This window comes from Neofelis nebulosa, chromosome 2 (assembly GCF_028018385.1).
Source record: "Neofelis nebulosa isolate mNeoNeb1 chromosome 2, mNeoNeb1.pri, whole genome shotgun sequence".
Classification (NCBI taxonomy): domain Eukaryota; kingdom Metazoa; phylum Chordata; class Mammalia; order Carnivora; family Felidae; genus Neofelis; species Neofelis nebulosa.
In genome coordinates this window covers 115,556,045-115,581,676 of record NC_080783.1, presented here as the reverse complement: position 1 = coordinate 115,581,676, position 25,632 = coordinate 115,556,045, and the positions used below count along the sequence as shown (strand labels likewise).

Sequence of the window (25,632 nt, the reverse complement as noted above, 5' to 3'; positions counted from 1 at the left end):
ACTCTCACAAGGAATACTTCTGTGTTGAAGAGTTTAGAAGATGGCACCAGAGTCCCTGGAGTTGTATTCTGAAGATCTGTTCAGGAAGGTGTGTTAGCAGGCTTCACCCTCTGGGGGACTCAATGGCAGGTAATTAGAGCAGGAGTGGCACAACAGCTTCTTCTGGGGGAAGGAGACCCTAACACAGACTGGTGTAGAATGTACCAGAAGCTCGTTTATGTCAACCTTGTTTTAGGATCCAGCTTTACAAATAAACCTAAACAAACAAAATAACAGAAGGTGACTGCCATTGGATGGGACTTCTCCGAGTAGAAATGTATACACAAGGAAGTGAAATTACAACTAAGCTATTTGGAACCTTTGATATTGAAAGGTTTAGGGAGATAGGACACCTAAACCACAGCCTGGAATGGAGTTTTTAAATTGACTGTGGATTCCAAGTGTTCAGGATCTTCCTCCTGCTTCTTTTATCCATCATTTCTGCAAACAGCTGATACTTGGGGGGGTGGGGTAGGTGTGGAGGAATAGAAGACACAAAAAGCATTAACCATAAGGAAGAAAACTTAATAGATGCAACTATATTACCATGAAGAAAACCTTCTGTTCATAGAAAAAGATACATTAAAGCAAATAAAAGACAACTTATATACTGGAAAGTGAAATGTGCAGCTTACATATCCAATGGAAACATTAGTTTAATACAAAATATAGAAAGAACTCCTATAAATCAGTTAAAAAACAAAGGAAAAAAGGAAAAAAACAAAAAACCTGAACAAACAGGAATTTCACAGAATGGGAACAAATATGGTCAACAAATATATGAAGAAATGCTCATCTTCATAGGTGATCAGAAAAATAAAAAGATCACACAGAGATAACATTTTATAACCATTTGATTGGCAAAAATCCAGAGGTCTAACTTTACCAATTGCCAGAGAAGATAGGGATCTCATGTATTTGCTAGTGGGAGTATAATTTGGTATAGCTTTAGAAAACAAGCTGGTGTTCCCCTGTGGAGCTGAACACTCCCCTACTCTACTCCTAACTATCTGCCAATCTCTTGCCCGTGTGCACCACAGAATGTTCACAGAGCCCATTCATAGGAATCTGGGGCCCAACATGATGAGAGGAAACAAATCCACTGTGGTTTAGTAACACAATGGAATATCATACAGCAGGAAAAATGAAACTACAGGCCAACAACAGGGTGAACTTCAGCAACATGAAACTAAATGAAAAGAAAATCAACTCCCAGAAATGTACAAATAGTATGATCTCTTTTTCACAAAGTTCAAAACAAACAACTAAACTGTATATTCCTGAGGTATACACATATAAGGATGATAAAACTCAACAAAAAAATAATAAGGTGTGGACAAATATAATATTGTATGTTAATTATACTTTACTAAACCTCGGGGGGGGGGGAAGCAGGAGGATGAGATGGGAAAGAAATTAGGTAGGGATATAATATTAAGATTCTGGTTCTTAGTTGGTGGTAGGCTTCAGGGTGTTTATTATTAAATTAAAAAATAAATACATTAGTGAATGAATAAATAAAAGATGAGTGTTTCACGTACCAATGAGCCTGTGTGTCCTAACTCAAAGATTCTGATGAACCCAAACCTGGGCATTTGAGGTCCAATAAGATAAAACAGAATAGAAGCAAGGAAAAATTAATGGATATCTACATGAACTTGTCTAAATCCGAAGCTACAGATGTAAGGCTTCAACGGCTCTTCCCTTGTGAAGGCCCTGTGAGAGCAGGGGCTGCGAGTGCTCAAGGACACAATCTGGAAGCTCTTCTGGTAAACTGCCTGTAGAGATCTCAGAGGGAAGGGATGTGCATTTCCCAGACAGCAGCAGCATGTTGGGGTTTCCTTCCCCATTTGAAATAAAAATTCAGGTTTGTACCCAATTTTACATCCTTTTGCTTAAATTTCTTAAATTGTACAAGCTTTAGGTACCACAAAACCTAGCTCCTGTGCTGGTAATCCACTGACATAAGCACGTCACAAGGTACAAGGGCCTATGGTGGTCTCTCCCTCCAACCTACTTGGCCTCCTTCCCAGAGGGAACCACTGTCTGTGTGGCATTCCTGAAGATTTATGCAGCACAGGTGTATACAGATCTTTTCCCCTCACTGCCATGTATTACTTTTTATCTTGAAATGGCAAGCTGACAGAAAAACTGTGAGACTAGTACAAAGAATGGTCTCCTCCGGAACCACTGGAGACTAACTTGTCAAAATGTGGGTAAAATGATGATATATGAAGTTATTCATATTATATCTAAGAGCAAAAGACTGGGAAAACATTCATGTCCAAGATTTCCAATTCCAACCCACAGAGCTCATTCTAGTTTTCTCTCCTTCCATATCTGGAAATGCCTTCTCTGACAGTGAGGAACCTAGCTCCCATCTCAGCTGCCAGCCTATATAGATGCCACTGTCCCCCGTGGGCTCTGACACCCCATGTGGAGCTGTGCCTTACCCTACTTGGGCTCTGACATCCTCCACCAGACACTTGCCTATGTGGACACCCTCCTCACTCCACTCAGGCTCTGATATGGTACTTGGGCCATCACAGCCATGGGTCGCTGTGGCCTCCAGGTCAATCCCAAGCCTACCATGCCTACTCTACCTAATTGATTTTGAGGTAAATTATTCAGGAAGGAAAAAAGGAAAGGGCAAAAGGGAAAGAGGAAGAAAAGGGGACGAGAATGAAAGGGTCTCTTTACAGTTTTCATACTAATGATAACATACAACATTCACTGTCCTACATTTGTGGTTTTCATTCAACATATGTTAGCTCCATAATTAAGGAATTTCCTTATTCTTATTTATGGCATCACGATATTCCACAGAATTTTTTATGGCATACTCAATATGGTTGTTTAACCAGTCTCATATTGATGGATATCTGTTTGGCCAATCTTGCTACTCCAAATAACTTTACATGAGTAATGTAATTACTGTGACAGCACAGCAATTTCTACATTGTAATTGTGCACACTTTAGTGGCATAAAGTCCTGGAAATGGGTGAGAGAGTACATGACTTTGTAGTCTGGATACATTTTGATAAGTAGCTTTCTACCAGTAGTGTATAAGAATACCTTTAACTTATGTTTTGCATGACAGGGACTTGAGAATTTCTGAGCATTTGTGGATTATAAAACCAAAGCAAAGCAAAAATAAAAACAGCCTCCAAAACCTCAAACACAAAACCCAAAATAGTCCAAACCAAACTGAACCAAACCCAAAAAAGAGATAATGATAGCTTCTTACTTGTTGCCTCTGAGTACACGGTCTTCTCATCCACACTTCGGATATTACAAGAAAGAAACAATTTCCTTCCTTCAACTTTATCAACTTGACTATTTATCACAACAACAGAACCGAGGGGGATAGGCCTGCAGAAGAAAAAAGGGAGACAAAATTAGTTTTTATCAGATTTATGTAACACTGAGATGACCAAGTCCTTGTGAAGGGTGGCAGTCTGTAATAACTGGTATCATGTGCGACCAACCACGTCAGATAAAACACCCCTTTACCTGGGATGACCCCAGCGGCTATCCACAGCCCCTCCCTCCTGAGTGTCACTGACTTCAGGTGGAGACTGGGCACCTGGGTCTAAGCTGTTTTCGAGGTTAGATTCAGAGAGGCCACCAGGGATTCAGGCTGTCCCTTCTGAAGACCCAGAGCAAAGTCTGAAGGGAGCTGAAATCCTTTAAAGAAGTGAAAGTGGGACCATGGGATGGTCCCATCAGCTTCTCTCATTTTCTGTCATAATAAAACATTTTCACCCAATTCCCTTTAGAGTGACTATCACTGGAAAGACATCCAATAAAAAATTGCCAGTAACAGCCTAATGTACTAAGCCAGCGCTGTACAAGAGAACTTTCTGTGGTGATAGACGTGTTCCACCTCTGAGCTGTTAATAGAGCAGCCACAGCTACTGCGATGAACCATGTTCATCATTTGCAATAGCCAAGTGGTGGAAAAAAACCAAATATCCACTAGTGGATGAATGGATAAACAAAATGTGGCATATACATACAATGGAATATTATTTAGCCTTAAAAAAGAAAAAAATCTGGGGGCGCCTGGGTGGCTCAGTCGGTTAAGCGGCCGACTTCGGCTCAGGTCACGATCTCGCGGTCCGTGAGTTCGAGCCCCGCGTCAGGCTCTGTGCTGACAGCTCAGAGCCTGGAGCCTGCTTCAGATTCTGTGTCTCCCTCTCTCTCTGCCCCTCCCCTGTTCATGCTCTGTCTCTCTCTGTCTCAAAAATAAATAAACGTTAAAAAAAAAAAAATTAAAAAAAAAAAAAAAGAAAAAAAGAAAAAAAATCTGTCACATGCTACAACGTGGACGAACCCTGAGGACATTTTGCTAAGTGAAACAAGCCAGTCATAAGAAGAGAAATACTGTATGATTCCACTTACATGAAGTAACTAAAGTAGTCAAATTTATAGAAACAGAATGGTGGTTGCCAGGGGGTGTGGGGATGGGAAAATAGGGAGTTACTATTTAATGGGTATAGAGTCTCAGTTTTGTAAGACGGAAAAGTTCTTAAGATTTGTTTCACAACAATATGAATATACTTCACACTACTCAAAAATGTATTTTTTTTAATTTTATTTTTAAATTTTATTTTTTAAAAATGTTTTATTTTTGAGAGAGAGAGAGAGGGAGAAAGAGAGAGAGAGGGAGAAAGAGAGAGAGAGAAACAGAGCATGAGCTGGAGAGCAGCAGAAAGAGAGGGAGACACAGAATCCTAAGTAGGCTCCAGGCTGATTTGTCAGCACAGAGCCCGATGTGGGGCTCGAACCCACAAACCACGAGATCATGACCTGAGCCGAAGTCGGACGCTTAACTGACTGAGCCACCCAGGCACCCCTCAAAAAAGTATTTTAAAAATGTAAGGCACAAAACCTGTTCAATCTAAAATACCACTATGAACTCCTATCCTTTATTAAACATTAAATACTTTCCAGCTGTGACACAGAAATGGCCCAGCAGCAAGGTTATCCTGCCCACCATGAGAACACATCTAATATTTTCCTAGTCTTTAGCACTATTCTCCATTAAAAAGAAATCAGGAATCTTTGTAGAGCAGCTATTCCATGTCTTGACACAGACATGCCTTGTTGTTACAAAAGTAATGATAGTAACAACGTTAAAAATAAGAAGCAGCCAACATTTACTATTTGTTATATCACCAGATACTGTCCTAGGTGCTTTACATGAATTAGTTGATGGCTCATAATGACCCTATATAGTATATTATCAACCTCTAAGTCACCTGTCCAAGGTCACACAGCTAGTAAGTGGCAAAATGGGCATTTGAACCTGCTCCAAAGTCTGTCCTCTTAACCAGTACATTATATGGTCTCTCTGGAGACAAAAGTACTTAAAAATATATCTGGATAGAAATGAATGGACAGGAGTCCGTCTAAAGAGACTCCTAACAGGCCAAGTGCAATTTAAGCACAGAAAAGAGGGTGATAATTATAACTAACTATGTTATGGAAAGCCAGGAGTCCCTAATGATTCTCAAAAGAGGGAAAAGTTAATGAAAGAATTATAAAACTATAGCTATAATTCAAAAATAAGGATGGTTATGAGAGGATAAGTTTAACTTTTTAAGCACACAGAGAACAGTGCTGACAAGTAAGTGTTTCTTTTACACAGTATATGTCTGTCTCACATGTATTTTACTCTATGAAAGGACATTGCAGACACAGAGTAAGGGGTGTATATAGGTCAGGTTTGGAGAGGCTGCATTCAAAGAATTATGTTTACACACTCACGGCATAAACAATCTGGTAGTTTTTCTGAGCTGTACGGGAAGATCTATAAAGGATTCCTACATTCAACAAGTGCCTTAGTTGAAGGTACTTACAAATCTGCATGAACTGAGGGCAGGCGAAGACTTGGACAGCCCTCATCATGCCCATCAGAGCTACTACGTCTTATGTTCCCTCAAAGTGTGTGACATGCAGGTAAGCTGACATGCGAAAACATCTATATACGTTCGGTAGATTTACATTCAGGGACAAATGCCATTTCAGACAATCTCCGTAAGAACCCTCACTAACCTTTTCCCCTACAGTCAGAGAACTGTCAGGAAGCCAAACAATTGAAGAAAATGCAGGAATTGTACCCTTAACAGAAAGGACTGATGACAGAAAATAACCAGCTAGAAGGAAGGCAAATGTCTTGCCCAGCTGGAAGAAAACTCATGTCCTTGTCTCCTGGGAGATGGAGCCTGCCAATTAAATGACATGCACTTAATTGTAGGTAAGCCATAAACCAAAGCAGAAAAAAATACAATGAAGATACAATGGACTTGGATACCAAAAAGGAGAAGTAGTAGGTTACAAGAAAAAGTGTAGGTCCGCAAAGTCCTCTGACATGGTAAGGAAATCTTGACGCCAACAGGGGCTTGGCTTCATGAACTCAGGCATGTACACCGATTGCCTTCAAAGGAAAAATCCTGACCCACCAAGAATGTCCAGGATGACTGCCCAGAACCTACAAGTTCAGTTAACTGAAATGGTTCTGCCAGGGTCTGACACCATTACTGGATGCCTAATGAGCTTAATAAGTATACTAACCTGAGGGAAATAGAAATGTTGACATCCTAAAGAAATTAATTAAGCTCACAATGAAAAATTTTGAATAAGTATAGGTGAAATAATAAGTTTTATGATCACTGAGATAACTGTGTTCATGGCAAAAAACCCACATTAAGGGAAAACCCCAATACCGGGCTTGTTATTTGATTTACTGAAGTATTTAGTAATATTTGATTATCCGTCCTCCCTCCCTCCCTCCCTCCCTCCCTCCCTCCCTCCCTCCCTTCCTTCCTTCCTTCCTTCCTTCCTTCCTTCCTTCCTTCCTTCCTTCCTTCCTTCCTTCCTTCCTTCCTTCCGAGGGTGGGAGAGGAGAAGAGAGGGAGAGAGAGAGAATCCCAAGCAGGCTCCCTGCTGTCAGCAGAGCCCGACGTGGAGCTTGAACTCACAAATCCTGAGATCATGACTGAGCTGAGATCAAGAGTCAGATGCTTAACCAACTGAGCCACCCAGGTCCCCCTGATTATTTTATTATTATTTTTTTAATGTTTATTTATGAGAGATAGTGTGTATGTGCGAGCGGGGGAAGGGCAGAGAGAGAGAGAGAGAGGGAGACAGGATCCAAAGCGGGCTCCATGATGACAGCAGAGAGCCCAATGTGGGGCTCAAACTCAAAGAGCCGCAAGATCATGACCTCAGCCAAAGTTGGACACTTAACCGACCGAGCCATCCAGGTGCCCCCCCCAAATTTTGTTTATTTATTTATTTTGAGAGAGAGAGAGAGTGAGCAAGCAGGGGAGGAAGGGGCAGAGAGGGAAAAAGAATCCCAAGCAGGCTCTGAGCTGTCAGCATGGACATTCAATCCACTGAGCCACCCAGGCGCCCCACTACTGACTTTAAATGGAAGTGTTGTGTGGAACGTCCAGGGAGTCTCCTAAAAAAGGAGATGGCTCTTCTGCCCTCCCTCAATCCTGCTGTCAGGACATGTGATGACTCTTGGTGCCACTCTGTAATGTGAAAAGGTGAGCTGGAAGGAGCCTGCGTCTCTGGGAACCAGGGAGATTGCCATACCAGCCCAGAAAGCCTTCCTCTGGACTCCTTTATGTGATACATTTCTACCTTGTTTAAGTCATTTTTATTTTGAAGTTACTATTATGGCAGCTGAGGAGGGAGAAATTAAAGCAGCTGGCCTCCAATTCTTTCACATATGTGTATGTGTGTGCACATGCAGGCCTGTGTATGTGTATGTGTATGTGTATGTGTATGTGTGAGGTGGGGAGCAGACAGAAACCCTCCAGGGAAAAGGCGATAAATGACATTGTCTAGTTTTTTCAACTGGGCCTCCAGGAAACTGGCAAACTATAGCCCCACTGGCCAGCTGCCTGTTTTTGTAAATAAAGGGTTTTCTTTTTTTTAATTTTTAAAAAAATGTTTTAGAGAGAGGGAGAGAGCGAGAGAGATCGCACACATTTTATTTTTTTAGATGTTTATTTATTTTGAGAGAGCATGCTTATTGAGAGAGACAGAGAGAGAGAGAGAGAGAGAGAGAGACAGAGAGAGAGACAGAGAGACAGAGAGAGAGAGAGACAGAGAGACAGAGAGACAGAGAGAATCCCAAGTAGGCTCCTGCTGTCAGCACAGAGACTGATGCAGGGCTCGATCTTATAAACTGTGAGATCATGACCTGAACTGAGATCAAGAATCAGACGCCTAACCGACTGAGCCACCCAGGCGCCCCTGTAAATAGTTTTACTGGAACACAGCTATATTCATTTATGTATTTATGTATTGTCTATGGCTGTTTTTGTTTTGCAATGGCACAGTTGAGAAGTTATGTTAGAGACAGTATGGACTGCAAAACAAAATATTTACAGAAAAACTTTTGCTGCCCCAGAAATTAAGTGAAAAAAGCACCTAGGAGGAAGTGCCCTTTTCTGTAGAATGCCTCACTAAGGATTACTTATATTAAATAAACCCATAGTCTACAAGGCATGGCTTCCGGATGATGGCCACACAAACCAGACAACCCTCTGGGGTAGAAAACGGAGATGTTCTGTATCTTAAATGCCCCCCACTGTGCAAAGCAATAACCCATAAAACCTCATTTGGAGACCTCATCTACTGAATTGTTCTTAAACTCTGTTTTGCCTTGTTGCTCTTTTGCTCTTCCTATGCAAGTTTCCACACTGTTTTGTTAACTGTAGATGTGTCGCTGTAGGAACAAAGAATTAAGGAAGACCATGCTGGGCTTTATTTCTGATGGATACCAAACTCATCCTGTTGCCTGCCCTTTTATTTCTGTGTGAAGTTATACAGCTTGGATGTTCTGTTAGGCAGTGGATCCTGGTGCTCCACTCAGATCCCCTTCGATCCTTTTCTCACCTTTGTTTTTGTTGTTTGGTTATTTTTGCCTAGAAACTGCTTTGCTCAAACACAGAAAGCCCGAAGTGCTTGGAATTTTGGTCCCCAGGACAGCCCTCATCGTAGGACTGATGTGTGACAGAGTTCCCTCGAGGTAGGAACAATTCAGAGGCACACAGTTCACTCCAAAGCCCCTTGGATGATCAGGCTGAAGCTGCCCTTTGCAGGACTTTGACGACAGCCCAGCCTGGTTGGCTTTTTCCTTTACCCTGTTTGTTCTGTTCCTCCCACTCCTGTGCTGGTCTCCCCTGGGACCACTTTTATCATTGCACACAAATCTTTGTCTCAGGGTCTGCCACTGGGGAGCCTGACCCATGACATCTAAAAAGCAGAGAATATGCAGGAATTTACCTTTTAAAACTGATGTTGAGGCTGGCAGTCATGGCAACTCCTATGGCTACTACAGCACACGTACCAAGAGTAGCATCAATCATGGTTGCAATGGCACCTCCGTGAAGGAATCTAGTTACAACAGAGAAAGAGAAAGTTCTCAAAAGGTCTAAAAACAGAGCCTCTCAGGAGAAATTATCCAAGAACATCTCCATATAATTTACTTATGAAAGGTTCACTTCGTCCATGTTCAATGAACTGAATGTCAAATAATATCCATGTCCCCAGCATTTTTGGTCATAACATAATAGCATACTATTGGTAATACACCAGAACTTAATGGTAATCAGAGCACAATCAAGCAGAAAGCTAAATTATAATGTAAGAAATTTATGTTTTTATTTAACTGCACACATCACTGTTTAACAATGTAAGAAAGGTAGATAAACAGAAACAAAGAAAAATAAAAAAATTGAAGGCCTATAATCCCACCATCTAGTGACAAACTGCTTTTAACATGTTAATGATACTCTCAAATCATACTCTATTGTTCTGTCCCATGAGTTTGTGATTTAATAATTATAAACACCTTTCCATGTCAATAAATATGTATCTACATTGCCACTATAATGTCTTTAGTGTAGTCTATGGATATATGTGGATACTATAAGTTAATAATCTTTCAGATCGAGACTTCTACTGATCTATGGGATGTTATCTGTCATTCTTACCCAGGTACTCCTTGCAGGTAGGGACCTCCTTGAAATATGCAAACTGTCCTGTCTTCAACACAATTATGGAACATTGCATATTCAAAGCCCAGGCCTTCCTCAAGGCTTCTGGGAAAGAGCTGGGCCTGTGACAGTTTTTCTTTCATTAGCTTTGCGTCTGTAGGGAAACGAAGTGGATGGGCATATGAGAAACAGGTATAAGGAAGATGCCATGGCAGAGCTAAGCACCTGTACCTTGCAAGAACCACAGGTTAATGGAGGACTGATTACAATGTCAACCAGGTACAAAATTATAAGGAAATGGGAGTGTCCCATAGAAACAGAATATAGGATCTTTGCCCATGTGGAATTAACAGTCTAACTGGGGACACAGTAAACATAAATGAAATCAAAACCAAACACTTACACATGGCAATCAGGAAAAACAGTATATAAATGCTGAGGGTATACTAAATGAAACAGTAAATAAGATATAGACAAAAAGTCTTCCTAGAATAAGTATGGCTTAAATGGGATTTAAAGAAAATGAATAGTGTAACAGTAGGGAGGTTTTCCTTGCAGATGGGAGTTCATCTTCAGTAAAGGAAAGTTACCATACTGAATCAAACTCAGATCCAGTTCAGCCCAATATTCTGTGTGACTAGGACTCTAAGCCCCAAAATTCAGGGTTAGAACCTTTAAAGTTCATGAAATCAAATTTGTGAGTTGTAATCAGACTTTGAGAAAACAAGCAGGGGAGGGGCAGAGAGAATCCCAAGCAGGCTCTGACACGGGGCTTGAACCCACGAACTGTGAGATCATGACCTGAGCTGAAATCAAGAGCCAGACACTTAACAGACTGAGCCACCCAGGTGCCCCTGAAAGCTGTTCTAAAGGTAGGGTGTGTTTATCCTTACATATCTATGTTAAGATTTAATTCCGCCAACTCTTAGCTTTCTTTCTTGGTTCATCATGATTTGCCACACATAACACTAAGTTTCTTTTATTGTTACTGAATTTACATTTACCAACTTGGAAAAAGATAGGAGATGTGAACATCTAGGAGAAGTGGGGAGAATGGCTTTTATTTAGGCCATGAACATCCCAGGGGCGGGGAAGGTGCCTGGTCTTCTAGACTCTGTACACTCAATAAGAGGCATACACTGCATATGCGCACACTCTATGCACTCTAGGGATTTCTGAGAAAATTAAGGGAGAAAGAGTTACAAGTGAGGACCAGTATCATAGGAGATGGGAGAATTTAGTTTTGGCCTTGAACTTGTTCCTTCCTCCACACTTTAGCCATACAGTGAGGAGATAAACCTCAATGACCTCCGAGATCCTTCCAGCTCTGACATTCTGGAACTTCCAGATAAGCACCAAAACTTTCCAATTTTTTACACAGGCATTCAAAATTCCTGATCTAGATTACTAAACCTTGAGGTTATCTCATAAAAAATGAGAAAAATAAAGGTGGTGAAATAAGTTTGTTAGAAATGCAGACTCTTAGACTCTACTCCTGAACTACTGAAGCAGTCTGTATTTTAACAAGACTCTCAGGTGCATCACATTCATGTTCAAATCTGAGGCACTGGCCGTTTACAACATGGGACAACAATGATGACAGCAGAGGAGTGGCATCGGGATCTCAGCTGTCGGCACAGAGGCTGCTTCAGATCCTCTGTCTCCCTCTCTCTGCCGTTCCTCCACTAATGCTCTAAAAAATGAATAAACATTCATAAAAAAAAACAAAACAAAAAAAAGAAAAAAATACCAAAACATTAATTGCTAATAAGTCCAAGTTTACCTACTTGTGGCCTCTTATTACAGAGTTAGCCAAACATATTGGAGTCTGTTAGTAAACATGTCCTGTGCCACACTGAAAAACTGCACTATGAGGAAGCATATGCTTATAGAAATAATAAAATGTATTCATAAATTTGCCAATCTACACCATGCTGGCATCACACAGTTCACAATTGCTTACTTCTTCATTTTCACTAGAAATTAAGGTTTTAATAGGTTGAGAATTCTAACATAGGGGCGCCTACGGTGACTCAGTCAGTTAAGTGTCTGACTTTGGCTCAGGTCATGATCTCATGGTTCGTGAATTCAAGCCCCATGTTGGGCTCTGTGCTGACAGCTCAGAGCCTGGAGCCTGCTTTGGATTCTGTTTCCTTCTCTCTCTGCCCTTCCCCCTCTCACACTCTGTCTCTGTCTCTCTCAAAATAAATAAACATTAAAAAAAATTTTTTTTTAATTTTAATGTCCTTAAAAATACTAGAAATAATAAGGGAAATAACTGTATGCAAAGAAAGTAGGATGTATTTTTGGTAAGAAAAGGTTATGATGTATGGAGATGGGTTTTTGTTAAGGAAACAAAAGAATAATTTTGTCCGCAAGCAGAATAACTAGTTCTTTCAGAATGATAAGAGGAGAATAAAGGGCGAACTAAGATAAAGTTGGAGAGGAGAGAGGGAGAATCTTACCTGTGTGATCAAGGTGGCTAACACTGAATGAATTTTTATAAAAGTTTTTTTAAATAAGTTTTACTTACCTGCTTATTTATCTTTGGGAGAGAGAGAGACAGACAGAGAGCATGTGTGCACAGGTGGGAGAGGAGCAGGGGAGGGGTCAGGGAGGGGAGGGTCTGAAGTGGGCTCTGCAATGGGTAGCAGAGAGCCTGATGTGAGGCTTTAACTCACGAACCGAACTGTGAGGTCATGACCTGAGCTGAAGGCAGATGCTTAACCGACTGAGCTACCCGGGCGCCCCTAATATAAGTTTTAATAGAATATCAGTACAAAATTAAAATTTAACAATCTTTCATCTGTTAAAAGGACGTTTTTAAAATTTTTTTGAAGGTTTGTTTATTTATTTATTTATTTATTTTTGGGACAGAGAGAGACAGAGCATGAACAGGGGAGGGGCAGAGAGAGAGGGAGACACAGAGAGAGGGAGACACAGAGAGAGGGAGACACAGAATCGGAAACAGGCTCCAGTCTCCGAGCCATCAGCCCAGAGCCTGACGCGGGGCTCGAACTCACGGACCGCGAGATCATGACCTGGCTGAAGTCGGACGCCCAACCGACTGCGCCACCCAGGCGCCCCAAAGGTTTATTTATTTTTGAGAGAGAGAGAGACAGAGCATGAGTGGGGGAGGGTCAGAGACAGAGGGAGACAGAATCTGAAGCAGGCTCCAGGCTCTGAGCTGTCAGCACAGAGCCTGACTCTGGCCCAAACCCACGAGCCAAGCAGTAAGTTCATGTCCTGAGCCGAAGCCAGATGCTCAACTGTATGAGCCACTCAGGTGCCTCATTCCACTCTTGATAAGACATTGTGAAAAGTTTTTCTTTACTTTTTTTTTTTTACTTTTTTTTTTTCAACGTTTTTTATTTATTTTTGGGACAGAGAGAGACAGAGCATGAACGGGGGAGGGGCAGAAAGAGAGGGAGACACAGAATTGGAAACAGGCTCCAGGCTCCGAGCCATCAGCCCAGAGCCTGACGCGGGGCTCGAACTCAGGGACCGCGAGATCGTGACCTGGCTGAAGTCGGACGCTTAACCGACTGCGCCACCCAGGCGCCCCATGTTTTTCTTTACTTTTAAGTAATCTGCCCAGAAAGTAAAAATTTTTTATCTTACCAAAATAATTTCCTGGGTTTTGTGTTGTCTTTTTCAGGTCTTTGATCACTTAAGATATGGAGTCTTCTTCTCTATTAAAAGATCTAAGTTTTTGTTTTGTTTTTACAACTATGTACTTTTCTGGTTTGCCTTTGATAACTTTTAATCATCACTCTGGCTAAATGAATAAGTATTGTTCCACATTGATCTATTTGATAAGATACTCTAAAACTTTTGATATTTGACCAAACCAAACCAAAGTTCAAATCAAGTCTTTGAACTCAGATGAACTCTGGGATTTCCCAGCAGGTCCCCAGAACACCTTCTAAAGAAGAGATGTTGAACTATTTCAAGTGTATGAAATTTCTAATAATCTGGTATGTCCTGGCATAATGTTATCAGTCATAATTCTAGTTATCTTAAAATCTATGTCACAGAAATAACCACATTTCCTTGTCATTTGCATTAGAACGAACTCTCATTAGATCTTTAACCATGGCTATTTTTTAGTCTTTTCGTCATTTACAGACAGTTGTTTTATTCTGATGATTTTGTAAAAGTGCTTTGTCTTCTAAGAGATTCAAGAAAAAGACTCTGACAAGTACAGGTTTCTGATAACTTTAAGATCACACCACTGAACTGGGTAAGAATTTCCAGAACTCTAGTGGAAAATTCATTTCATAAAGCTGTCAAGATCAAGCAAAACAAGAATTAATTACATGGGACTGAATGAGTTGATGAAGATATATAGAATTGAAATATTTATCTTTCTCCTATCTGATCCCACCAGAATTTGGAAACTCTTATTGAGTGTTCTTATTTTCACAGTAATCTATTTATTTGGAGATAATCTGTTCCTTATAATAGAAACAGATAAGACCAAACAGCTTCAAGGATTAAGGTTGAATTTATGGAGTCAATAAAACCTCCTTCAGAAAACTGCCTGGTATTTTGCTTACTGGATTCCTAGCATTACAGGTGGGCAAAGATGGTTGCTTCCTGGCAGCCTGAGCAACTGCAGAATATTTGGGGGACCCTGAAAGAAGAAGAATCCACTCAAAATCATACATATTATAGGCAAAGACAGTGAGTGGCTTTTAAAAGTCCGATCTGGGATTCCTTATTAAAAGTAAACACTCCAAAAAAACCTATGTGGCCAATCACAATTCTTACAGCACCTGTGTAAATAATCAGGTCATATTTAATGAGACTAGATTTATTTTGCAATCAAACTAGTCTTACTGTGATTATTTCTGATACAAATGGGTGACTGTAGGGGCGTTAAGTGTCCGACTTCAGCTCAGGTCATGGTCTCATGGTTCATGGGTTCTGCCCCCGCCCCCCGTCGGGCTCTGTGCTGACAGCTCAGAGCCTGGAGCCTGCTTCGGATTCTGTGTCTCCCTCTCTCTCTGCCCCTCCCCAACTTGCACTCTGTCTTTTTCAAAAATAAATAAACTTTAAAACAAACAAACAAAAACCAAATGGGTGATTGTAGAGAGAAAAAGTATATTTCCATACCGCACTTTTGGGGATATCAGGTCCCAGTGCTATTAACTGTCTTTGCGGTTCTGTTATCTATCTGCAAATTTACTTGGATTCTAAATTCTTCTAGTTTCCTCAAATATCCAATTCCGACCCTCCAAACTAATGTTTCTAATTTTCTCCCACCCTTCTGACTTGGAATCACTAAGAACAAAACTACTTTTCCTGAAGCCCTGCAAACTGAAGCTGAACTGCTTAGATAGAAACTTCACAGAAATCACAATGGCTCACCAGTGGATAGTGCTTTGCCTGTTGCAGTTTGGCTACTCAGAGGGTTCACACCTGATGACATCACCAGAGATAGTCAAACTGCAAACCAGGAAAATGAGACTGCTGAAGGACTTTCAACCACCTCAACCTTCCTAATTGATTAAGTTCTTTCCAGCTCATCTTTGAACTCAGGCAAAAAGCCCTCTGGGCAAAGTATCCCATGATGGGAACCAAAACTATCCCCTCAAGCAATAAGGACTGCCCTGAGGCAGCCAGAACCCCCCCCCCCCCCCAATCTGTGATTGACCCCAAGATAATGACATCTGACCTTTACTGCCCACAGGCATGTACCTGAAGGTTCAGAAGAGAAGCTGACCAACATAAAGCCATTTTGGGTTTTAGGTTGACTCTTAAAAGTTAGCAGGTCATAAAAAAAGTTATAGCCCACTGACAAGTACTTGAGACAGGCAGAGTGACCTTCCTCAAGAAGCTTAGCTGCCTTGATGTTAATTAATACTTTGCTAGAGGCAAAAGGCAACCTTAGCTTGACATTAGTCTGACCTCCAGGGTCCTGTAAAAGTTCCTTAGGAAATTTCCTTTCTCTCCGCTTCCCCCGTCCCCCAAGATATATGTTAGCAATCATCCTCCAAGCATATGACCCCCTGATATACATCTGAAGGGTCTCATGACAGAGTTTTTATTAGACAGTAATAAATGACCTTCTCCTAACAGCAGCTAGCCCCTCAAGGTCTTGGAAACCTTGCTTCCAAATTCCTTAGAGATTTACTGCTATCCCTAACCCCTTCCCAACTTGAAAGTATACAATCAGCCATTCCTCGAAACCCCAATGAAGCTCTTTCTGCCCATGGGTCCGGCCCTGTGCCTTAATAAAACCACCCTTTTTGGGGGCACCTGTGTGGCTCAATGAGTTAAGTGTCCAACTTTGGCTCAGGTCATGATCTCACTGGAGCCTGCTTTGGATTCTGTATCTCCCTCTGTCTCTCTGCCCCTCCCCAGCTTGTGCTCTCTCTCTCTCAAAAATAAACTTAAAAAAAAATAAATAAATAAAACCACCCTTTTTGCACCAAAGATGCCTTAAGAATTCTTTCTTGACTGTTCACTCCTGAACCCCAACATTTTCACATCAGTAACCAGTGCCTTCTGTTCTGTTTTATACTGACACTTAAATATTCTTTATGAGAGTGGCTGTTCCTACCAGGAAAATAGATTTTGATGTCTTCAGTCTCTTGAGTAAATTTACTTTTATATGAAGGCAAATGTTTCCAAGAGCCGTCTTCACTTTTTTTCATGAACTGGTCAAAGAGAAGTCTCATGTCCTCGCTCCAACTGGGGTTGGGGAGAGAAAGGTCCATATGAATGACCTCAGAAGAAAATGACCTCTAAAAAAGAGAGAGGAGAAAATGAAGAACAATGGGAGGTGCCATAACATATTGTATTTTCTGAGATTGTAACTTGCTGCTTCTCCTCTTCCCAGAAAACTGTCATTTTAGAGTGAAATCATATTTCAAGTATCACCTGGCCCAACCTCCTTGAGAGAAGGTGACTGAGGGTGAATGATGTGCTCAATATCACCCAACTACCTACTAGCAGAGCAGCATTATTCCCAGGTCTGTGGATTCCTTTTTTAAAAAAACCTTAAGCACAAGTGAGCCAGGAACTGGAGATAAAGTGATGAAGGACACACATCCTCCATGTAAAAAGTGTCATCAGTAGGGTATGCAGGGAGCCAGAGCACAGGAAAAGCGTTTATCTCAGATGGCGGGGGTGGGGGTGGGGGGGGGCATGGTTCAGGGACTTGAATCTTGATTAGACAAGCAGAAATTAGTAAACTAGAAAGGGTATTGTAGGCAAGGGAAAACTGTATGCAAAATCAAGGAGGCATGACATAGTTTTGAGGGGCCTTAGGACAACCATATGAAGTAGGTACTAATTATTATCCTCATTTTACAGATGATGAAACTAAGGCCTAAAAGAAGCCTGGCTTTGTTTCAGTGCAAGGGGAGGAGCATGGCTACAGAAACGTGTGGGGAATAAGCTTAGAAATTTCCTGGACTTATACCAATGCGTTAACAAGGCATAAAGAAGTACAAAGCCAAAGGATGCTTGGGTAAATAAGACTAGGACCCCAAGAGAGACAGGGGAGTGCAAAGGCACCCAGACTAGGCCCCCAATACAAAGGTATATGAGGTAAGCAAGATTAGGCATTCAGGGCAAAAATGTCCCCCAATTTAGTACTATAGCAGAAAGCTGCTTTCACAGGAGGAAAGGACCAAGCTAGGTAAACAGGTAAATTGGGCTATAGACTGCTATGCTGTAGGTGAAGCTGCCCAGAGCGGAGATGACTAACAAAAGAAAGGTGCCTCGTTAACTCTGAGGTCACTTGTCCTACCTGTCTCATCCCCTAAGGCTAGCTAATGCTGGAAGCCGAGCTATCCTAGCCTGATGGCAAGGCCCTTGCTGTGGATGGATTGGGACTGTAAGGCAGCCCACTGACAGTGAAGCTTCTTGTACTCCCGCTTTTAGGTAATTTGGCCTTAATAAAAGTACCTGGGGTATTGTCTGTGGGGGAATTGCCCTCGACAGGCCCCCTGGGAAAAGAACCATTAGAAAAGAAAAATAGGTTCCTCAAGGAAATTGTGCAGCCCCACATTTAGCCCTTGCTACTCCTTGTGAAGACTCCTCTACCTAAAGGAAGAATAGCCTCATACATTTGCCAGCATAGGGACATATGAATTTAAAAGCCCCACTCCAGCAACTAAGGAGTGTATCTACGGGCACAAGTTACTCTAACCCCTAGGCCCACTTGGCCCCCAGGAGGCATTTCAGATGCTGATTGAACCTAGTTGGTTAAAGTACAGAATGGTTCATTAGTTCCTAGGTACACTGTCCCTCTGAGAATGCATAAGGCGTGGGTTCCTAAGGCCCTTTTGGCCCCCTCCTGGCACCCTGGACCAAGGCGAACACTTTTGTTCCTCAAACTACAAAAGGTTCAGGGAAACAACTAAGGGGTCATGTCCCTGTAACTCTTCCACTTGAGGTGTTGAGAGATAGATGACCTTTCATGAAAACAGCAAAGCAAATGCTTTACAGATTATAGATAAATGTAGATACATAATGAAACTAATGTAAGACATTAATCTTAAAGGGCAGGAGGGAACATTATGAGAAAATAACCATGTTATTTCTTAAAGGTTGATTAGACATAGGAACATTTTTAGAATTAGGTAATGTTAGAAAAACATAGATGACGTATGCTACAAGGAAATCACTAGCAAATATAATGCTATGTTTGCCACAATAAATCAGCCAGTTCAACACACTGCTGTTGTGTCCATTATTTTTGTTTTTTTATTTTAGTTTTATTTTCACTTTTTCGCTGATGCCGTTCATCCTTCGGGAATCCCTGGACCTGGACTCTGGCAAGCTAAGATAAACAGAGGTGGTGCCTCATGTCCACTGTAAACAACCTTCTGCCTGGCGTCAGGATTTTGTTTTGTATTAACCCAAACCCCTAACCCCGAATACCTTCAAGACCCCCTTTCCCTCACGTCCTCCAGTTAATGTTCAGTTTCATTGTTTCTTTGTGCACGTCCATCACCATGTTTGTAAGCCTTCTGATCCTAATAAAAATGGGGCAAGGACACTTATTCGGGGCTCTTGTCTTTTCCCGGACATTAGCCATCTCTCGCATTTTAATCCTGTGTCCCGCTCACTTGCTAGACAAGAGAGAACTTTAGCCTTAGAGTCTACGACAGAAACAGGCTTGGCTGTGAGAAACTTCCACACTAAGCTAGTTGGCCTGAACTGATCTGTATCTGCAGTACTCCAAAATGACAAGATGTGATCTGGTCATCATATGACAAATAGTGAGAAGGACCAAGACTGGATCTGAGACCCTGCGTGGAGGATTTTAGAGGTAACCCAAGTGAAAAATTATGACTGCATGAAGCAGAACTTGGTGGTCATTTTGATGAGAAAGGGAAGAGGAAAAACACAAGCACCCATCCCAGGTTTCTGAATTGTGCAACACAGTGAGTGACAGAACCAATTACCAAGAAAGAGATATAAAGAGGAGGAGGAGGTTGGGGGGACAGGTGCTTGGGTTCATAGTAACCACAGCTTCCACCCATGCTATTTCTCTGCAGCACTGAGCAACACTAACACTCCTGTGCCCAGGAAGCAAGTGGAATGGTGCAGAGGCCCTGGAAGGGGACAAAGTGTGACTTAACTAAGAGGAGCAGGACAAAGCAAAGGCACCAGAAAGGAAAATTGGTTCTTTTGACTTTGGCAGAAATCTTGGAACATTTAAGATCACAGAAGCTATCAGCTCTGTGGCATTAGACTTCCAGCCACCTATGTCAATTCAGATTGAATGGATCTACAACACTAGGACAACACCCTGAAACCAAAACAGCAAGGCTGTGCTATGACAGCAGAAGCAGCCCACCAGACTTCTGCTGACACCTCGCTGGCTCTCATTCTGGCTGGATGGGGACACTATAGGTGGCCTGTCTCAAAAACTCTACAGAATTAAAAATGTCTTGGCTGAACAGAAAAAGCATCAACTTCACAGAGGAAATGTGAGCAGGATCAGACTGCTCCACTCCCTGGCCCAAAATGTGTACCCTTATTTTTTCCTTATGGCTTTGAATTCACTCATCTTTAGAACCCAGCTCAGAAAATTTGGGAAAGAAAAAACAATTTTAAAAAATCCACCCATTATCTATTATCTATCTTAAGAAAAACAATGTTAAAATTTTGATGTCTCTCTACCAACTTTTGTTAAATGTAATCTTTCTTAATAAACTTGTAATTTCAGTAAGAGATTTTTTTTTCTGCCTCACCACTTAAAAGTATTTAGTGCCCACTTTCTCATGTCCTTAATCTCAACTATCACCATTTTCAACAGAATATAATCCTTTAAACTAATTAACTTAGCCATTTAAAGTGTTACCAGGGGCACCTGGGTGGCTCACTTGGTTAAGCATTGGACTTCAGTTCGGCTCAGGTCATGATCTTGTTGGGCTCTGTGCTGACAGCTTGGAGCCTGCTTCAGATTCTGTGTGTGTGTCTCTCTCTGGCCCTTCCCTGCTCACACTCTCTCTTTCTCAAAAAAAAAACAAACATTAAAAACATTTAAAAACAAACAAAAATAAAACTGTTTCCAATTTTTTGCTGCTTTAAATGAAAATGTTCATTAGAACATTATGAAAATAGCTTTTTCTCTATTTTGGATTATTTCCTTAGAATCCAGTCTCAATCACGTGGCTTTTAAAGTACATGAATTCTGGGGCATCTGGGTGGCTCAATTGGTTGGTTAAGCAACCAACTCTTGATTTTGGCTCAGGACATGATCTCAAGGTTCCTTAGTTCGAGCCCCATGTTGGGCTCTGTGCTGACAGGACAGGGCCTGCTTGAGATTCTCTTTCTCCTTTTTCTGTCCCTCCCCTGCTTGCAAGGGCGCGCGCACGCGCGCGCACACACACACACACACACACACACTCTCTCTCTCTCTCTCAAAAAGATTAAAGCACATGAATTCTGGTAATAACTAACAGATACAAGTAATCACAGATAAAATATGGACTGACCAACATATATCAGTTGAAAGGTAGAATAGAATGTGTAGGATTTGGCCCATCCCTAGGTCTCATCTTAAACAGGCAACTGTAGGATGGATCAGTCCCAGCATCCTTTTAAGGACCAGGGTGATAGAGATAACTCAAGAATGACTCCGTTGGCTGTGGGCTCTCCTACCTGATTTCAACTTTGAAAGTGTGGGATTCAACTAAATGCAGTAACTTTTTAAAATCTGCTATACACTTGGCTCTATGCCAGCAACTGGTTAAGACAGAGAGAAGACTTAGGCTCTGCCCTCAAGTGCTTGCAGCCTCGGATGTGAAAAATACCCTAATAGAGGTACATACAGACATAGGAGGGACACTCAGGGAAAACTTCAAAAAGATGAGGACTGATGGAGTGATTTCTAAAGGATACAAAGTTCACTAAAGAGAAAGAGAATGTTGCACCAAGCAAAGGTGTAGAGAGATGACACAACCGTGTGACACCTTGGGGGCACTGCCAGGATTTCAGTCTTCATGGATGTAAGGCGCAAAGAGAATAGCAGCCAGATGTGGACTGCAAGGTGGAAGATGAAACACACCACAGAGGCTCTTTGGCCTTAACACAGGGCTTAGATTTCATCTGCTAGGTCAATGTTTTCCAAAGGCCAAAATGAAAGATGATTTTAGGTGGCACAAGGACAACGACTTATGTATTTTTAAATGCATATTATCAAAGGACATAAATAACACATCACACTTGTGACTTCATAAGTTATTCCTCAGGATAAAGCTCATTAAAGAAAGGTAGTCTTTATGGGAATGCAAGCTGGTGCAGCCACTCTGAAAAACAGTATGGAGGTTCCTCAAAAAACTAAAAATAGAACTACCCTACAACCCAGCAATTGCACTACTAGGCTTTTACCCATAGGATACAGGTGTGCTGTTTTGAAGGGACACATGCACCCCCATGTTTATAGCAGCACTATCAACAATAGCCAAAGCATGCAAAGAGCCCAAATGTCCATCGATAGATGAATGCATAAAGAATATGTGGTATATATGTACAATGGAGTATTACCTGGCAATCAAAAAGAATGAAATCTTGCCATTTGAACTACATGGATGGAACCGGAGGATATTATGCTAGGAGAAATTAGAGAAAGACAAAAATCATATGACTTCACTTGTATGAGGACTTTAAGAGACAAAACAGATTAACATGAGGGAAGGGAAACAAAAATAATATAAAAACAGGGAGGGGGACAAAACATAAGAGACTCATAAATATGGAGAACAAACTGAGGGGCACTGGAGGGGTTGTGGGAGGGGGGATGGGCTAAATGGGTAAGGGCACTAAGGAACCTACTCCTGAAATCATTGTTGCACTATATGCTAATTTGGATGTAAAATAAAAAATAAGTAAGAAAAAGAAAAGAAAGGTAGTCTTTAAAAAATCATGAAGGTGGCATTTGAATGATAAAACACTTTTTTCCACTATGGGGAGCCTTACAAAGTTTTAAGCAAAGCAGTAACATGAATTTAGGTTTCAAAAACCTCTCTCTGTTGTAAAGGATGAATTCCAAGGTGAGAAGAATGGCCCGGAAAGCAGTTAAAAGACTGACGCCAAGATCCAGGTGAGATATGATTAGAAGTTGAACTAGGTGGAGAGAAATGAAAAAAAAAAAAAAAGATTTAAAAAACATTTAAGATACTGGGAACAAGGAACGTGGAGAGAGACTGATCATGGGGAAAGAGAAGTAGGAGAGCCTTGGATAATGCAATCTGCTTTGCAGATTAGGGTGGGAAGAAGAAAGGAGGTTTTTGTTAGTGTTTGTGTGTGTGTTAGGAGGGGGAAGTGTAGAAGTGGATCTATTAATTTTAGTTACAGGCATGTTGAGTTTAGGTTCTCAGATGAACAGTGTGATGTGAGAAATAAAAACAATGAAAGTTTCAGTTCAAGGGGGTGAAAACTAAGAGATACCTGATGTAAAGTCGCTTGTAAATTTTCAGCACAGACTGTATACATGAGGGATAAATGTTAGGGACAAACATTACCTTTTGTAGCCCTTGGAAGAGGAAAAGTCTTACTTGATCTTTGGTAATATATTTTTCAGTGGGGCTCGTTAACTGAAGTTATGACTTTTTTTTTAAAGTAATCTCTACACCCAACATAGAGCTAGAGTTCACCACCCAAGATCAAGAGTTGCATGCTCTACTGATTGAGCCAGCCTGGTGCCCCAAGTTATGACTTCTTTTTAATATGTCTCCTTTTAAGATTCAGTTACTGAACAGAAAGAAAAGACTCACAAAGCCTATAAATACTACTATTAAATATTCTCAACACAGATTACAAGGCACCGACTAATTAAAGAAAGGAATTATCTTTGTTGTTGTGAGAGGGGCACTGGACATTATCTTTTCCCAAGTGAAAGATGGTATTGGGTTAATAACCAATCTGCACATTATTCCTTTTTTTGGGTTTGTTTGTTAATTTGAGAGAGAGTGAGAGAGTGCACATGAACAGGGGAGACAGGCAGAGGGAGAGACAGAGAATCCTAAGCAGGCTTCATGCCCAGCATGGAGCCCTATGCAGAGCTTGATACCACACCCTGGGATCATTACCTGAGCAAAAATCAAGAGTCCCACACTCAACCACTGAGCCACCCAGGCACCTTCGCCCACGTTATTCTTTAAAAGGTACAAGAAAGAGCTCAATACAGAGCTGTTCCCTCCTCTATGTTCCTTTAGTACTTCATTTTAGCATACAGTACATTTTAAAAAAATGTTTTATTTATTTTTGGGAGAGAGCTCACAAAGAGAGTTGCGAGCAGCGGCGGGGCAGAGAGAGAGGGAGACAGAGGACCCCAAGCGGGCTCCCCGATGACAGCAGTGAGCCCCACTAGGGGCTTGAACTCACAAACCGTTAGATCATGACCTGAGCTGAACAGAGGCTCAACCTACTGAGCCACCCAGTTGCGCCAGTACATTTTTTTTTTTTAATTTTACAATCTCATCTTTTTCTCCCAAACTCAACTGAGAGTTTTCTTACTTGTCATAAAGACATCATCAGAGACTAATGCCTTGCATATTGTTGGGGCTTAATTAATATTAATTGACTATGTCAGTGAAGCAAAACATAGGAACACCAGAACAAGCAATATTACCTCATTTTAATCTTACAACAACCTCACCAAAAGTGACAAACTGGTTTGAGGATACAATTTTCCGTCAAGCAGAGACGATTAGGATGAACCTCTAGGGAGAAACACTGCTCTTCTTGCGACCCTACAATGTGACGGTCAAGAGCCGGAGTGCTAAGTCAGACTCCAGCTCCACCAGGCGCCTGCTGTGACCTCGCCCGAACCATGACCCCTTCTTTATTGGTCATCAGTAGCAGCGGGATTTCCCGACCTAATGGCCAGAATCCAGCATCCAGCACGCTGCTTCATACCGGAGTCCCCTCCCTGTCCCTCTCCGTCTTTGAACCTCAGGACTGTAAGTAAGCGACCCCTGCTAAAACGACGCCTCTGGAGCTGACGTTAGCGTTTACTCTACGGTCAGCGGGCTGATCAACATTCCGGCGCAGTCGTCCTCACCGGGTCACCCCTGACGCAGCCTGGCTTGGCCGCCCGCTCCCGCCGCCCGGCTCCGGGATTCACCCGCGGCGACCACGGGTCCTTCGCCGGCAGAGGCGCGCCTCCGGGCAGGCCGCGCAGAACCGCAAGCGTGCGCAGTCGTGAGACGCAGCTCCGCAGCATGGCTCCGACAGCGATCAAGGCTCGGGTCCGGATTAGTGCTGGGCCCCCTCACGCCCGCTCCTCCCCATTCACCGAAGGGGCACGTGACCCCGGAGCGCGCCTAGAGGCGGGCGGGGCAGCGGCTTTTGATCTCGTGAGACTCGGCGCCCCCAAGGGGGCAGCCAGCCTTAACCACTTCCCCCGCCCGCCAGACCGCTGGGGCGCAGAGGAGCTAGGCCGGCCTCCCGCGCTAGGCCCGGGAGGCGGGGAGAACGGGCGGCCCCGCCCCACCCCACCCCGCCCCTCCTCCACCGCGGTTGCCGCCCATCCCCCTGCAGCTTCCGCGCCCTCCGGCTTCGCGCTTTGGCACTTTGCGCAATCGTGTGCCCAAGCAGCCTCCTCCTCTTAAGACGACTTAAGACTCTTGGCAGGTAGGAGCGCACACGAGAAGTGTAGGAATAAGGGCTTGTAGGCCACAGACACGTACCTGGGATCGGGTTGGTACTGATTTGTAGAGAGCCTTCCGGCTGCTAAAAGGGCATTTATACGTTTAAAATGCTCCTTTTCTGCCTCTTCCGCTGCCCCTCGTTCCGCGCCCCCTTAAATCCCGGGGCAGAACTAAAAGTTGAAGTCAGGCTGTTTTCAAATGGAGGAACTCGTAGGATGTGTTCGTCGCTAGCTTTGGAAACAGACCTGAGCTCAGACCCCTTCCCACCTGACACCATGTATGGACTCTTCAGTTGCACCTGGCCTCTGTTTCGTCATCTGTTTGTTGCGCGTACTGAAAAAAGTGCACCGAAGAACTTTCTCTTTAATTGGGAGTCACGAAGTTAGAAGTTACCTGGAGTTACCTTGTACTTTCCTTAGGAAACTGCCCCGGGCCAGTGGTGTGCTGG

The 25,632-nt window shown here is 42.4% G+C and overlaps 1 protein-coding gene across 1 annotated transcript; it reads right to left on the bottom strand.

Moving 5' to 3' along the window:
- Positions 1-4: 4 nt before the first annotated feature.
- Positions 5-25,001, bottom strand: THEM4 (thioesterase superfamily member 4). Its single transcript, XM_058715726.1, has 6 exons — positions 24,596-25,001; positions 16,631-16,814; positions 10,060-10,216; positions 9,350-9,460; positions 3,288-3,412; positions 5-256 (listed from the first exon to the last, which is right to left on the bottom strand). The coding sequence occupies exons 1-6, from the start codon at positions 24,755-24,757 to the stop codon at positions 216-218; spliced, it is 780 nt and encodes a 259-aa protein (XP_058571709.1). The 5' UTR covers positions 24,758-25,001; the 3' UTR covers positions 5-215.
- Between the last annotated feature and the right edge of the window lie 631 nt (positions 25,002-25,632).

Bases quoted from the DNA above. Each gene is read 5' to 3' on its own strand.
- THEM4 (XM_058715726.1), bottom strand. From the start codon at position 24,757: ATGCTGCGGAGCTGCGTCTCACGACTGCGCACGCTTGCGGTTCTGCGC. The intron at 3,413-9,349 runs GTAAATTCCTGC...TTTCTTCTGCAG, and splicing joins CTCAACATCAGTTTTAAAAG to GCCTATCCCCCTCGGTTCTG. The intron at 257-3,287 runs GTAAGAAGCTAT...TTGTTTGTTTAG, and splicing joins CGTGTACTCAGAGGCAACAA to GTTTATTTGTAAAGCTGGAT.